At 34.9% G+C, this 13,724-nt stretch overlaps 3 protein-coding genes across 12 annotated transcripts; 1 reads left to right on the forward strand and 2 right to left on the reverse strand.

Moving 5' to 3' along the window:
* The first annotated feature begins 233 nt into the window (after window positions 1–233).
* Window positions 234–10,241, forward strand: LOC105689720 (protein spinster). Of its 10 annotated transcripts, none has more exons than XR_007277558.1 (11): window positions 234–437; window positions 1,107–1,303; window positions 1,387–1,538; window positions 1,642–1,845; window positions 1,960–2,094; window positions 2,173–2,434; window positions 2,622–2,720; window positions 2,877–3,096; window positions 4,085–4,485; window positions 5,542–5,640; window positions 9,810–10,241. XR_007277558.1 is itself a non-coding variant. In XM_048652552.1 (10 exons), the coding sequence occupies exons 1-9, from the start codon at window positions 242–244 to the stop codon at window positions 5,592–5,594; spliced, it is 1,518 nt and encodes a 505-aa protein (XP_048508509.1). In that variant the 5' UTR covers window positions 234–241; the 3' UTR covers window positions 5,595–5,640; window positions 9,810–10,241. The 10 variants fall into 10 exon arrangements, 4 of the variants coding, with proteins under 4 accessions (XP_048508509.1, XP_012262388.2, XP_048508510.1 ...); XR_007277560.1 differs by having other exon boundaries at window positions 4,085–4,142; XR_007277559.1 differs by lacking the exon at window positions 9,810–10,241 and adding an exon at window positions 7,463–7,576.
* Window positions 9,478–10,836, reverse strand: LOC105689250 (enkurin; the record flags this gene model as incomplete). The annotated part of the gene is made up of 3 exons (XM_048652166.1): window positions 9,478–9,923; window positions 10,038–10,166; window positions 10,243–10,836. Coding segments are annotated over 3 exons (909 nt in total), but the record flags the coding sequence as incomplete, so codon positions are not given.
* On the reverse strand, window positions 10,700–13,610 carry LOC105690074. The gene is made up of 3 exons (XM_012407586.3): window positions 13,469–13,610; window positions 12,463–13,387; window positions 10,700–12,379 (listed from the first exon to the last, which is right to left on the reverse strand). The coding sequence occupies exons 1-3, from the start codon at window positions 13,586–13,588 to the stop codon at window positions 11,292–11,294; spliced, it is 2,133 nt and encodes a 710-aa protein (XP_012263009.2). The 5' UTR covers window positions 13,589–13,610; the 3' UTR covers window positions 10,700–11,291.
* Between the last annotated feature and the right edge of the window lie 114 nt (window positions 13,611–13,724).

Genomic DNA, 13,724 nt, shown 5'->3' on the forward strand with positions numbered 1-13,724 from the left:
CTAGTAGGTGAATAAACCATGTTCAATTTCCCCACCACTAAATTTTTTATTGCGCTATGGTTCGTCGAAATATGTGGTGTGATGTGAAAAACAGTTATGGTAGGGTACGGTTAATGTCAAGTCATACGACGAAATCTTTATTTTTTTCACTGTTCGTCATTATTTTAAGTGCACACTGGTCAACTTCATGAATAACTCAGCTTAAATATTCTTTTTTTTTCTAATAAACAAGTGATTTATTATGGAAACTACAAGGTTACCTTCAAACCTGTCCCATCAGCATTTGATGGCTGGTGAAGAGAATGAAACTCCCTTGGCAGTTCCCACAAAACGGAATTCGCCGGTTCAGAGGGTCATCACAGTTCGAGAATGGTTAACTGTCATAGTTTTGTGTTATGTCAACTTAATCAACTATATGGACAGATTTACAATAGCTGGTAGGTATACAAAGACGCATCTATGAACATCGTTATTTGATTAGACTGTAAGTTATCTTGAAATTTAAGAATCTCTGATTTCTGATAAGCTTGGCTGATAGTATTCGTGATAATGTCGAATAGATACCCAAATTCAATCAATAAATATCAAGGCAATGTTCTCCGTCACTGCATCTGATTTTCAATCTTCACTTTACATCCTTCATCTAATTGGTTTAAGTGAGGTTAATTTGACTAATAATAACCCCTCATGATCCAGGATGGTAATAGACCAAAAGAGGAAAATTAATTTATTCTCATGCCATTGGTCATTATAACAGTATCCACAGATTACTGGTGGGGGACTAGTTTTTTCTCTTATCAAACGTCTCACGATACCTCTTGTTTACCACAAGTTACAATCAATATTATAATTCATCCATATAAGAATTGCAGAATAATTTAGAGTATGTCAGTAACATAATTACAGCATGTTTTTATCTTGTATGTTCAATTAATGTTGGAAATAGATATTTTATAATCAAAATTTGTTATTACCATTTTTTTATAAATAGATGGAATTCTTAATTCATGTCGAAAGATGTTGAGTCAATGTTCTACATTTGTCTTATGAAGCATTTACGACATATTAATATATTTTTATTTTTGATTTCTTCCTTTTTTCTGTAGGAATTTTGACAGATATTAAAGATGAATTCAAGATTGGGAATGATGATGGTGGTTTACTACAAACGGTGTTTATTATCAGTTACATGATTTTTGCACCTTTATTTGGGTACCTTGGTGATAGATATAATCGAAAACTCATCATGAGTTTTGGAGTATTCCTTTGGTGCCTTACTACCTTCATTGGCTCTTATATGAGGGTAAATCTAAGATCCTAAATGCAGTAAATCATATGACTAATATCTGAACCAAATTTAATCAGCTAGAATAATCTCTGTTTCAGACGTTTGGATGGTTTCTCGTTTTTCGAACGTTTGTAGGTATCGGCGAAGCCAGTTACTCAACGATAGCTCCAACGATCATAAGTGATTTATTTGTTAAAGATGTGCGGTCGAAAATGCTTGCCCTATTCTATTTTGCCATACCGGTTGGAAGGTGAGTGTTTGATTTTTCTCCCTCATAAAATCAGTATGACAATCCACTATAAATATGGGGACAAATTGCATGGTATTTAGTGATTGTATCCTGAATCTTCCAGTGGCTTGGGATATATAACAGGTAGTGAAACGGCGCGAATAGCTGGTTCCTGGCATTGGGGATTGAGAGTCACCCCGGTACTCGGAGTGCTGGCCGTTTTTCTACTTCTAGTTGTGGTTCAAGATCCAGTTAGAGGTGAAAGAGAAGGTGGAGGCCACATTCACAGCACATCATGGTCTGATGATATCAAATCATTGTGCAAAAAGTAAGCTGATTATTTCCATATCGTTCTGCATGCATATTTTATGAAATTATGATAAGTAATAGAAATTTATATTTTGTTGAGTTGAATAAATATCAGTCAAAATTTTATTTTCAGTCCAAGCTTCATGCTCTCCACTGCAGGATTTACCTGCGTCTCGTTCGTTGCTGGAGCATTGGCATGGTGGGGGCCTACGTTTATACATTTAGGTTTCCAATTGCAGCCTAACGGCGAAAATACCACGTTAAACGAGTGAGTTTTTTTCTCCCTTTGTATGAACTATATTTTGATGAATATCGACTCATTGTGGACTATGATTCGTTTCTTCAGTGTTTCCTACAAATTTGGCTTGATAGCCATGGTAGCTGGCGTGATAGGAGTTCCGCTTGGCTCGTATTTGGCACAACGACTGAGGGTAGCTTGTCCACAAGCTGATCCACTGATATGTGCTGTTGGTTTAATTTTGAGTGCTCCTTTGCTCTTCTTTGCAGCTATAGCTGCCAGCAAAAACTCAGTTGTTTGTTATGTCCTTATATTTTTTGGGCAACTTGCGTTGAATCTCAATTGGTCGATTGTAGCGGATATGTTGTTGGTAAGTTATTGTTCATCTTTTAATAATAATTATCCAATTTCGTATTGAGGCAACTCACAAAAACATCCAATTGATCAAACGTAGCGAATTTTGTTGTGACAAAAATTAGATGTTTTCGATCCTAGTTTTTTCGAAAATATATATATATTTGCAAATTCTAAAAGGAATTTTCCTTGCATTTTTATAGTATGTTGTCATCCCAACCAGAAGATCGACTGCTGAAGCCTTCCAAATTTTAGTAGCTCACGCGTTAGGAGATGCAGGAAGTCCGTACATCGTCGGTGTGGTAAGTATTACATTTATGAATACGGCTTCTGATTTGAGACGATTAGAAATAATTTCATAAAGGGAGATCAAAAGAATAGTTTTACATGCAATAAATTGCATGATTTTTGCATTGAGATCTAGATCTTCACGTGTGATAATTCTTCGATATGTTTAGATTTCCGAAGCATTGAAAGCGGCGTTGTCACCAGACACAAATATACATGAGCCACTGCCCAGTCAAAATTCTACCATAGATGATCCACTCACTACGTTTCGTAGTCTACAATATTCGCTGTTCTTAACAACATTTATCGAAGTCATCGGTGGACTCTTCTTCTTCATCACAGCTCTTTATATACAGAGAGACAAGGCTATAGTTGATCTGTCAATCGCAGGTGAGTACGTCAAACCTTCATACATTGGATATCATATTGATTGAATTACTTTGACATCTTCGAGAATCACTTATCTTCAAATTTATGCGTTATGAAAATAGAATCTAGGACCAGATTATTGCTCTATCAATACTTCAGACCTTTAAGCTATTAGTTGAACTGCCAAAAAAGTACTTCATGTACAGTTTCAGGTTGAGATATGTGTGATATATGTTAACAATTTGAGTACTTGAGTGAGCGTTTACTTCTAATTCTGTTTCCTCTATGAATGGCGTTTTTACAAACTGTATAACAAACTCATCGCCAATTAATACACGCTATAATTCTGGGCTACTGCAAGAGCCTGCACGAATTCTGGTTGACTATTTACATTGAAATCCGATCAAAAAAATGAGTGCTAAAAATTCGGAAAACTGACGGGTATTATTACAAGCTTCGATACTTGAAATCGACTCTAACAATAAGTCACGCACCGTTGACCACGCTTCGATTCTCACTCACAAGCTTGCAGAATTAAGATCATGCACTCCGTTCTTTTTTTCTACACAATGTTCGAATCGTCGAGATCGTTCTTTAGAAATATCCATGCTGCATAATATATGAAATTGAAGTCCTGAATAACATATTCTTGTGTGTAACTGCTGACCCGTGTTTGACATGCGAATAGAGTAGTACCGAATATATACAATAAGAATTTCCAAGTTATTCGTTTGCCATAGTTCTACTTTTCTAAACCAAAAACTGTCTTTGGTGTGCTTCCTAAATGTCTACCATGAAAAAAGCCCACAGACTTTTCCACCTCCCGATTTACAATCATCTGAATAAGTTGGAATATGAAATAAATTACTTGTTTTGTTATAATTTCAATTTATCATGTCAGGAATACAAAGGAGAACCACTGTTTGTCCGCATTGAATTTCATTTTTATTTTTGCATTTAATTAGCATACGTCTCGTTTTTTGTTAAACATTAATTTGTTTTTGCACAGTACACGAACTGGTTGCAAGTTTGCAGTTATCAAAATCTCACACAGCTGTCTGACACAGGTAGAGTTACAGTGCTATATACATATGTACACGTATAATACACGTACATAATTTTTTTTCCTCTTCTGTTTTTTAGTATTTAACACGTCAAGCGCCATACCCCCTCTCAGATATTAAAACTTGACTATTCAGCATATTATACAATTTGTAACGATATTAGCCAGCGGAATACCTAATTTGCATTTGCTTCTGTTACGTAATTTAAACCGTATATCACTTCATGATTTTATTTTTAGCCTACACTGCTATGTTCCCAATTGTATTTATATTATCAATACCTACATTCTAAAAGTAGCAGTCCGTTCTCAACCGAACATGCGTACACCAGGCCTTGACCTACAAGGTATGCCCCACCTATTTTTGTATTGACACCACAAAAAGTGTTCAAAAAATCTCACTAACATGGTGCTTTACTTGTTAAGTAGGACAGATCTTCAATTGCTACAGTAGAACTTCGAAACATTCTTTTTTATGAAAGACTTGGGTAGTCTAAGCTCATGTAATAAATTGCCTCAATTTTTCAATTATTATTTTATATTCCAGCATACAAAATATGTATATTCTGTGTCCTTTTTTTTTCACACCATTCAATGCTTTTCAGTTTTTTGCCACTACCATCAGTCTAATGTTTGCTTATTATTCGATGATCTTGACTCTAATACTTTCGATGATATTTTTGATAACTTTCCATGGGATTTTGGAAATCCAAGCAATTTTTAATGGCATGTTTTTTGTTGGTGAATGCAACCTGATTGATACATAAGAGAGCAGCTATAGTCCTGCTCAGATAATTTTTTTCAGCTTATACTATATTTATGCTTGTATAAAAATTGATTAAATGGCTTGTTGTATTCTTGTACTGGTGGATGATGTACTGGGTTCCTTCATGCCTTTTCTAAGTATATTGTTCTGTATTATTTGTGAATGGGAAAATTCATTTATTTTATTGGAAATTTATTTTTTGCTAATTTCACAAGTTACAAATTCAACAACCGCTTCACAGGCATTTGCCTAATTTTATTTTTGAACGAAATTCCGTATCATTCAAAAAATTCTGACATCATTTGTACAGAAAGTAAAGCTTTGGACAAGAAACTTGATTTTCTGATTAAAATTTATTCATGTACCTCTGGGTTCTTTTCACTTGAATCGAAACATGGTAAAACAATATCTGCCTTGTTTGGATGATTGAAAAAAATATAAAACTTCTCACTGGTGCGTGTGAAGCCAAGTTGAGCCTGTGACGCACAAGTGTAATGTTTCGCTTTTATTTATTGTTGAATAAGTGACAAAAATAATTTTTTGTTATTTGGTTGTGCATTTCTAATTCAACATTATTTGATCTAATTTGGTACATGCATGTAACATTTTATGTAACATACAAACATCTTTATTACAGAAAAAAATCTAGACACTAAGAATAATGGGCAGGCAGAATCAACGCGTTTATAGATCATCAGAAGGCCCCCCCCCAATCCGGTAGTGCGCTGTATACCTGGTATATAATTTATTTTCATGATTTCATTACGCCTTATGTGATAATGCGGCAATCAATTTGACTTCCATTTACTCGGTAATTTCATTGATCGCGTTTTGTTAGACTTTACGAAAAATATCTGTTCATTCTAGACGTGGTTCTTCATTTTGATGAGTACTTGATATTAATTGATTACCCATTACGCATTTGATCTATTATCATTTCTTATTTTTATTTTCATATTTTTTTAGTTCTTTCAATTTGTTTAATTTTCAATTTTCAGATTCGATTACATATAAATACCTCGAAGAATATAGTCTCATGTTTTGATACAGCTCTGAAAACTTGGAGTAGATTTTTACAATTAGGATTACAATTCATACATTATCACACAGAATGATGGGTAGCATGCTAAGAAAAATATATATTTGCATAATGTGGTAAATGCTTCTTACACAGAATTTGAGATGCCTCAGCTTGTATATTTTCAAACATTGATTTACAAATACTATTCATTTTCAATTATTGAATTTTATGGACCAGGAGAGTTACTGGCAGGTCGACATGGGAGATCAATGTTATGTGTTTATTGTTAGTGTTATTAATGGACAGACGTACGTACGTGTCATCTTTATTTCCCAAGATAGATTAGTTTTCTCTATTTTATATACGTATTTCGTATAACATCACTGTGTAGTGAAATTCCCCTCAAAAACACAGCCAAAATTTTATGGATGTGAAAGGTATGTGTGCCTCATAATCGTTGGTGCTATAATGTAGTAGTGCCATGGAAAGATAGTTACATTTCCTATTTCTTATAATCATCATACATTATAGTGTCAATATTTGGGAGCATTTTCACAGTGTAAGATACTCTGTCATCACACAGTTTGTATTTGAGTACTAAGGCGTATATTTTACATGGACAAGTATCGCTGCATGGTAAAAATAATCGTTCTAAAGTCGCACACAAAGATGTCATTCTTCATTCCAAGGATAATTTAGTTCCATACTTATTGAAGTTGAATTTTCTTCCCCCATCCTAAACTTCATTATGTTATCTTGCTCTTATTGTCAGTCATAATAGTCTAATGATCCATAGTGCGCTTTGAATGCATGTTGCATCCTACTAATAGTTTGATAACACAGTGAATCCGTAGGACAAGGTGAATCAAGGACAGTTTAATCTCTTTATTTAATTTCAAGACTGCGCACAGATGAACTCTGTTCGTTTTTTCGTTTGATAGACTCCAATTTTGTCCCTGATTTGACCCATTCTACAATATTCACGTTTCGTATGCCATTCAAGTCGATTTCAATGATCAGAATGTGATGTGATATTAACACTAAATTTTTACCGTTAGTTTCTTCGTTTCGTCTCCTCATGGTCACCTGTGGGCAAATTTATTTGGTCAATTGTAACTTCAACTCCTGGCCAATTTTCCAAAATGAATTTTTTCAATTCCGTTTTGTTTTAAACCGGATTTTTTTCGGAAGTAATAACTATCCGTAGAGCATCTTACTGTGGTATGAACTCAATATCTTCTCAAATTTCGAAATACTCATTTCCAATTCGTTCGGATGGTTAAATAACAGGGGTAGATATTTGCAAATAATTGGGAAACAGTGACGTACTCATATCTTCAGGGTAATCTTTAAAGTAAACGTGTTTTTAATATGCACAGCTATGCATACAACGATAAATTTTATTTGAATTTATGATATATTTCTTCTTTTGAACTAATATTTGGATTTGTAAAATTCTAGTAGCTTAAGAATAACGTACGTAAAATTTATCGATAAAATTTTTTATGTGTTATGAATGTATCATGTTATGTTACAGATGCAGAAACAGATTCAGATACATCACATATCTGCGAATATGATGACGAACTACCGAATAGTATAACAAATTCAATTATTGTAAGACCATGACAAAGGATTCCAGTTGTCTTCTGAAAAAATTGGAATTATTGTTGGTTACGATGAAGGTTTTGTACAAAAATAGTATCAGTATGATTTCTCATATAATCATACAGGTCGCCCTGAGCTGAATGTGAGAACCCAAATTAGTTGGCAGAATGTTTGTTGTGAAACAGAATATTTTAGTATTAAATTGAAATAGTATTTTTCTGCTCCTTTTTTTTTTCTCTTGTTTAGAATGCCGAAGAGTGCATTTACAAGCTATTAATTTTCTTGTTTCATCATCGTTCATTAATCATAAAATATTAACATTTAGTTGTGAACATTGACGAGTTTTAAGAAACGACTTAAAAATAAGAGCTTTACTTAATAGCACAGTACTTTTCTCGGATAGAACGTAAAAGTAATTGAAAGAGAGTGAATGTCTTGAAATTCACCTATGCAAAAGTGGATAACGTAAAGATAGTGATACACCGTAAGCATATCGTGTATAAACGGTTAATAATATTCTCATTATAAAAAAAAAATTGTGTGACGCGTCGACGAAAAAGTTAGTTTTTATGATATTTAGGGCTTACTTACTAAGGTCATCTTATTATTTGTCATAAAAAAATTCAACGAATATTTTTGGGCAATTTCCCGATAAGTTTTTGCATGCTTAACGTGTTCATTTAGTAGTATACATATAGAGATTATCCATGTGAAAAATTATTTGATTTAGATCTCTTTTCTTTATTCTTTTGCCCAGTGAGCTTGAAATGTAAATGCACTCGTTATTATCGAAATCGATTTTTAAAAGTTCGTGAATAGGTAATTAAATGTAATTTTCTTCGTAGTTTCTGAGTCAGTGTATGGTTTATCACAATTGCATCAATTGTTGAACAGGCATCCAGATACTTTCAAAGGCTAGAGGAAAAAAACTATTCACTCAAAAATACATGATCAAAAAAGTTGTTGAGATACGATGATGTACCGTGAAAGTGAGTTTAATCAGAAATAGTGACAAACTCACAGAAACTGTACATGTGTCTAAACGGGACAAGACTGGATATTTGTTGTTAGTTTTAGGCAAGATGCAACTTTATGCAACGATTAACTGAATATGACATGCTGCGAGAGAACAAAGATTTAGACTGTATTTCCAGGTCTTTTTTGTTCTGCATAGATCTTGAAAGGCTTTCTTTGAACTTGTTCAGATGTACAACGTTCGACCCTGCGACACTCAGACTTACAAGCTTAGTTTTTTTGATTGGTCTCTTTTCCGATATATAATAGTCGAATGATTCACGTTTAGTGCGAGATCATTAAAAATCCTTCACATTATTATGGAAAATACTGAGCTTATTCTTCTTGTAACCAGACCATTGGAAGATTATCTTATTTATTCAGTTAATTTAATAATACATACCTATTTTTGTTGTATATACCTTTGGCCTAAAGCTACAGGAATTCCATTGGCTCAGCTCTTTTCTCAATAGTGAAGAATACTGTCAGAATCATATTTGATTGTTGGAATGAAATAGCTTATCAAAACTTATGGTCTGATTATTCGTTTTCATTAATAATGCCATGTTGATTATGTGATTCAAATTTTTTATCCAATTTCTTCCCATCATAATTGTTAAAGTTGCATCTCATAATTCCAACTATTGTTGGGATCTTGTCATGTTTCTGGTCAAATAATACCATGGTTTTGATATGGTAATCTTATTGACGAAATAATAGGCAAATAGAAATAAATTTGTATTTATTTGAGTATTACAAATTAGGAGCGCAGCCTGAAGCGCAACATCACAATACAAGTTATACGGACACGTAATTATCGTATGTGGAGGATGGAATAAAATATTACCTCAAAATACCTTAGCTTCATGAGTTGCATAGAAATGAATTCTTTTTTTTAATAAACTCAATATCGTAATAAAGAAATTTGGTATTTAGTAAAACAAAAAGTTGTAGTAGATTCATTATTGTACGCCAACACTAAACATGTATTTCCTCAATGAGATAAACATTTTTTGTATAAGTGGCTCTCATTATGACCAAAAAAACGTTGGATGATGACTGAAAATTCCAATGTATCATTACTCTGGTTCAATTTTTGTCACCTATGACATTGCATTTAATTATGCTGGCGTAAGTCCATTAATTTTTATTGTTTAAAGTCAACTCTAGACAATTATGAGTCCACAGCATCAGTCTTCCTCACTGTCACTGTAGACGTATATGTAAGGATGTCTTTCTATAATGTCAATATCTTTTTCCAGCTGCTTCAAGGCCTCCTCCATTTGAGTCTTTCTGGTAACTCTGGGCAGCGTATCAATCACAAATGGTAGACATTGAAACTCTTTTTCCAATTCTTCCCACTTTTTCTTCATCCCCTTGAACGTGAGTATTAACAATATTTTGGATGTTCAATTATTTATAGTATTATGATTTTGGAATGTGGAAAGCTTATTGACTGGAAGTATTCCATAATGACTTAATGGCCTTACTTGGAGAAGAGCTTCTCGTTCAGGTGCGGTGACGTAACGACAAAGAGGCTGAGGATCTTTTGCTTCAGGCTCTTTCTTGGCAGAGTGTTTGATAGTTTTTGATACAAATTTGGGGATTTGTCCATAATCCTATAACGAAATGATATGTACATAATTTTTTGGCCTTGGCTTATCATAGCAGTGGCTTATAAATGGTTCAAAGTACCTTCCTGTGAATGTAAATAGGCAGTAGACCACTAGGTTCCAGATCGTATGTGGAGCCATATCTAGTATCCACATACCGTTTCCGGGGTTGTTTGGGTCGTGATCTTTTAACATTTATGATGTTTTGTTGCCTGAAATTCTTGCGAGCTGTTTGAACTGGATCTTGTGGTAGATCGGGAATATCTTTTTTAGGCAGACGTTTTACTGCTACCCAAGCTGGGAGGGACTGTGGATATCCGGGACGCTTGTAATGTACATGTTTTATATCAGGTCTTGGTGGTTGTATTCGACTTTTCTTTTTCAGAAACTCAGTGGGTGGAGTTTGTGGTACACATGCCACACCAAATGTACGATGCTCGAATTTTTTAATTTCTTTTGGCTCTTCAACAATTCCTGTCTTTCTCAAGTCGGCTGCTCTACTGACAGCTGGTTTTGCATGGTATTTTGAACGATATCTAATCAGGAAGGGTTGTATGTAGCACTTTTTTAAATTCTGAATATATTGCAGCCAAAATGTCAGCACTTTCAACTGGAATGCTAGTTTCTTCAATAACTTACCTGGGACTTTTGACAGGTTCTTCAACAATTTTTGGGATCAGATTGGTGATATTTTCAGTATGATTTGTAATTAGTACGGTAGACATTGCCAGGCCTTTTATCTTTGTATACCCTGTAATTTCATCGAACGTAGGATACACATTCTATAATTGTACTGAAACGGTTTTTTATTTGAAAAGATGAATTGAACTGCTGTCACCATCCACTTGGGAACGAAAAACTATTCATACTTTTGTCAATCGTGTTCTCACTTCAGTGAAATGAAGCTAGAAGATTGTTTGTATTGGTTTCATGGCAACGCATCTGACAATAAGTTTGTTCAATACTTGACTAAATGTTTGGATCTATTGTGAATAGAAAACAGGATATTCAACCTACAACTCAAGTGTTGTTTTCCAAAACTTTAATGTCATAAATTTGTACAAAATAATTTCAGGCACACTTCTATCTATAAAAAAAATAACTTTGGAATTACTGAAACTCAACAGAGTTCTAAAATTCCTCTTTATTCTCATCCTGTAGATCAGCTCCCTGGGATTTTGTCTGTTGCGAAGTTGAAACCTGACGCTTGGATAAATTCCGTACTGGCAATTTGGATTTTCTTTTGGTATCGAGTACGCGGCTATCATATAAAGCTGGTATTTCACAACATGGGCAAAGCGGCTCATTGTACTCCTCATCCAAGCAGGGATGTAACACATGTTTGCATATTGGGCAAGTTCGATAGTTCACCATGGATATTTGAAGAAGAGTTACCGCGCATCTGGGTAACTTATGGCCTGATGGACAGCTCGTAGTTTTCCATGAAAGTTCTGTAATAATTTCTCCACAAATATCGCAAGCTTCAGGTTCAACAGAGCTTAGATGACTTGTCAAACTTAATGCCTTCTTTGCCTCTCGCACCGATGGAGTTTCGCTCTCCTCTTCTTCTTCTCCAGCTAAATATACTTCAATGTATGAACGCAGTAAGCTTGCGGAAAGGCGTTGTTTATCCGATAGCTCTTTTCTAGAACCCAATTCGACAAGACGATCAGACGCTAGGCGCAGAAAAATCAGGGGACGAGCATCCGATACTTCTTCTGAAATACTAGTACTTTTTCGCGGAACTTTCTTTTTCTCTAAAGTTTCTGCGATTGCGGATGTGCACATGGCAAGGCGAAGTTCATAGTTGGATAATTTGTCTAAATTGTCTGGAATCGTTGGTAATATGTCGTCCAAATCTTGAGACCTGAGTGCTTGGACCCGAATCATCTCTAGACAATCCCAATGTTTTGTCAACGAATTCGTATTGTTGTTCCGCAGCAATTGAATAGGGTTCCATTTGCTGCCCTCGATTTTAAATATACACACTGTACTCGGCTCTCGGCTAATTAAATGATCATGCATAACATTGGGACTTGTTATATTGAAGAATAGACATTTATTCAGAGAACATACGAGTCCCAAGTATTGCACATTAGAGCATGGCAGACTATGTGTTACATTATTATATACCAATTGTTTATTTTGAAAACCAATGGTGAATAAGCCACCGTCTTGGGTCGTAATCATCAGCTGACTGCTGCTCAATTCTACCAAACCTACAGAAGAAAAAAAAAGGGTTCATATTGGTTCTTATACCTCATTTGTGGTTTTATAAGGTATATTGAATTGTAGTACGTACCTGTTATAGAGAAGCCTGGAACTTGTACAACCTCAATATCTTGAACAGTACCATCAGACAATAATCGAAAAGTGCACAAAAAAAATCCCTTGCAGATGACGACCTGTGTTCCGTGTTCTGCAGTTTTCCAGATATTGATGCAATTAACGGGGATATGATCTGTATTAGCCCAATACTTGGTCATCTTATGATTCCCCAAATTATCATCGACAAAATCTATTATGATGCCATCCACATTGCCATCAAAATATCCCAAAATGATGAGGACTTTTTTATCCAGTGAAACCCACTTCATTGTATTTATTTTCGTCTTACAGCTAACGCTGGTCTTGAAAACAATGGAAGGTTTTAACTCCCAGGTAGTGCAAGATATCGCAGGTACACACCAGACAGCTATTTCTGAATTGCGGTATGCAGTGACCAGATAAGCAAAATAATTTTTTTCAGATTTGTATAATTCACTCCAGGTGATTGCTGTGGCCTGAAGGCCTCTGAGATATTTTCTGAGCTCAGCAGGTGAAGCTTTTTTCAATTTTGCTTCAGTATCTTCAGATTCTTTGCAAATTTCGTTAAACCAGACTTTGGAGAGATCACAAGCGGAATACCAATTCCTTGATACTTCGAACAGGATATCAATAGCCCCAGCGGAGGTAACAGTAGCAAGTAAACATTTGTTAGGATTCATCAAACACCAGGGTGACCACGCTAGGCTTGTTATCTTTGGCTCCAAATCTTTGGCCCCATTTATGGTTGGAGTAAGTGCTTCCTCCATAAGCAACAAGTATAACTCTCGCTTTTCTAAATTCCATAGTATTGAATCAACTTCTTCCTCAAACTTTTGCGCCGGTAATATTTCTGATGGATTAACAAATGATCGTGCAAAATTAACATTTGGGTATTGGCTTGTTGGAGCGGGCATTAGTTCCTGTGAAAAGACAACAAATATTAGAAATTATAACTGACGACTGCCTGTACAAAGAAGCGTCGAGTTTGACTGTCAACTTACAAACACGTGTACACCCCTCTCCGTTATAAGAGACATGTGATTATCTGTTGACCATTGGGTGGAAAACGGTGCTATAACTAAGGGTGATATGGAGATATTGCACAACTCTTTGGCCTGCATCTTCTCTAAACATCAGGTGTCATTACGTTTGAATAATTGCATGGTATTAGGACGAAGCTAATGACAATCTTTAATTATCTTCAAACTCACAAGTCCTTATCACTTATCCTTATTACTTACATCAAATAATAATACT

This window comes from Athalia rosae, chromosome 3 (genome assembly GCF_917208135.1).
Source record: "Athalia rosae chromosome 3, iyAthRosa1.1, whole genome shotgun sequence".
NCBI classification, from domain to species: domain Eukaryota; kingdom Metazoa; phylum Arthropoda; class Insecta; order Hymenoptera; family Athaliidae; genus Athalia; species Athalia rosae.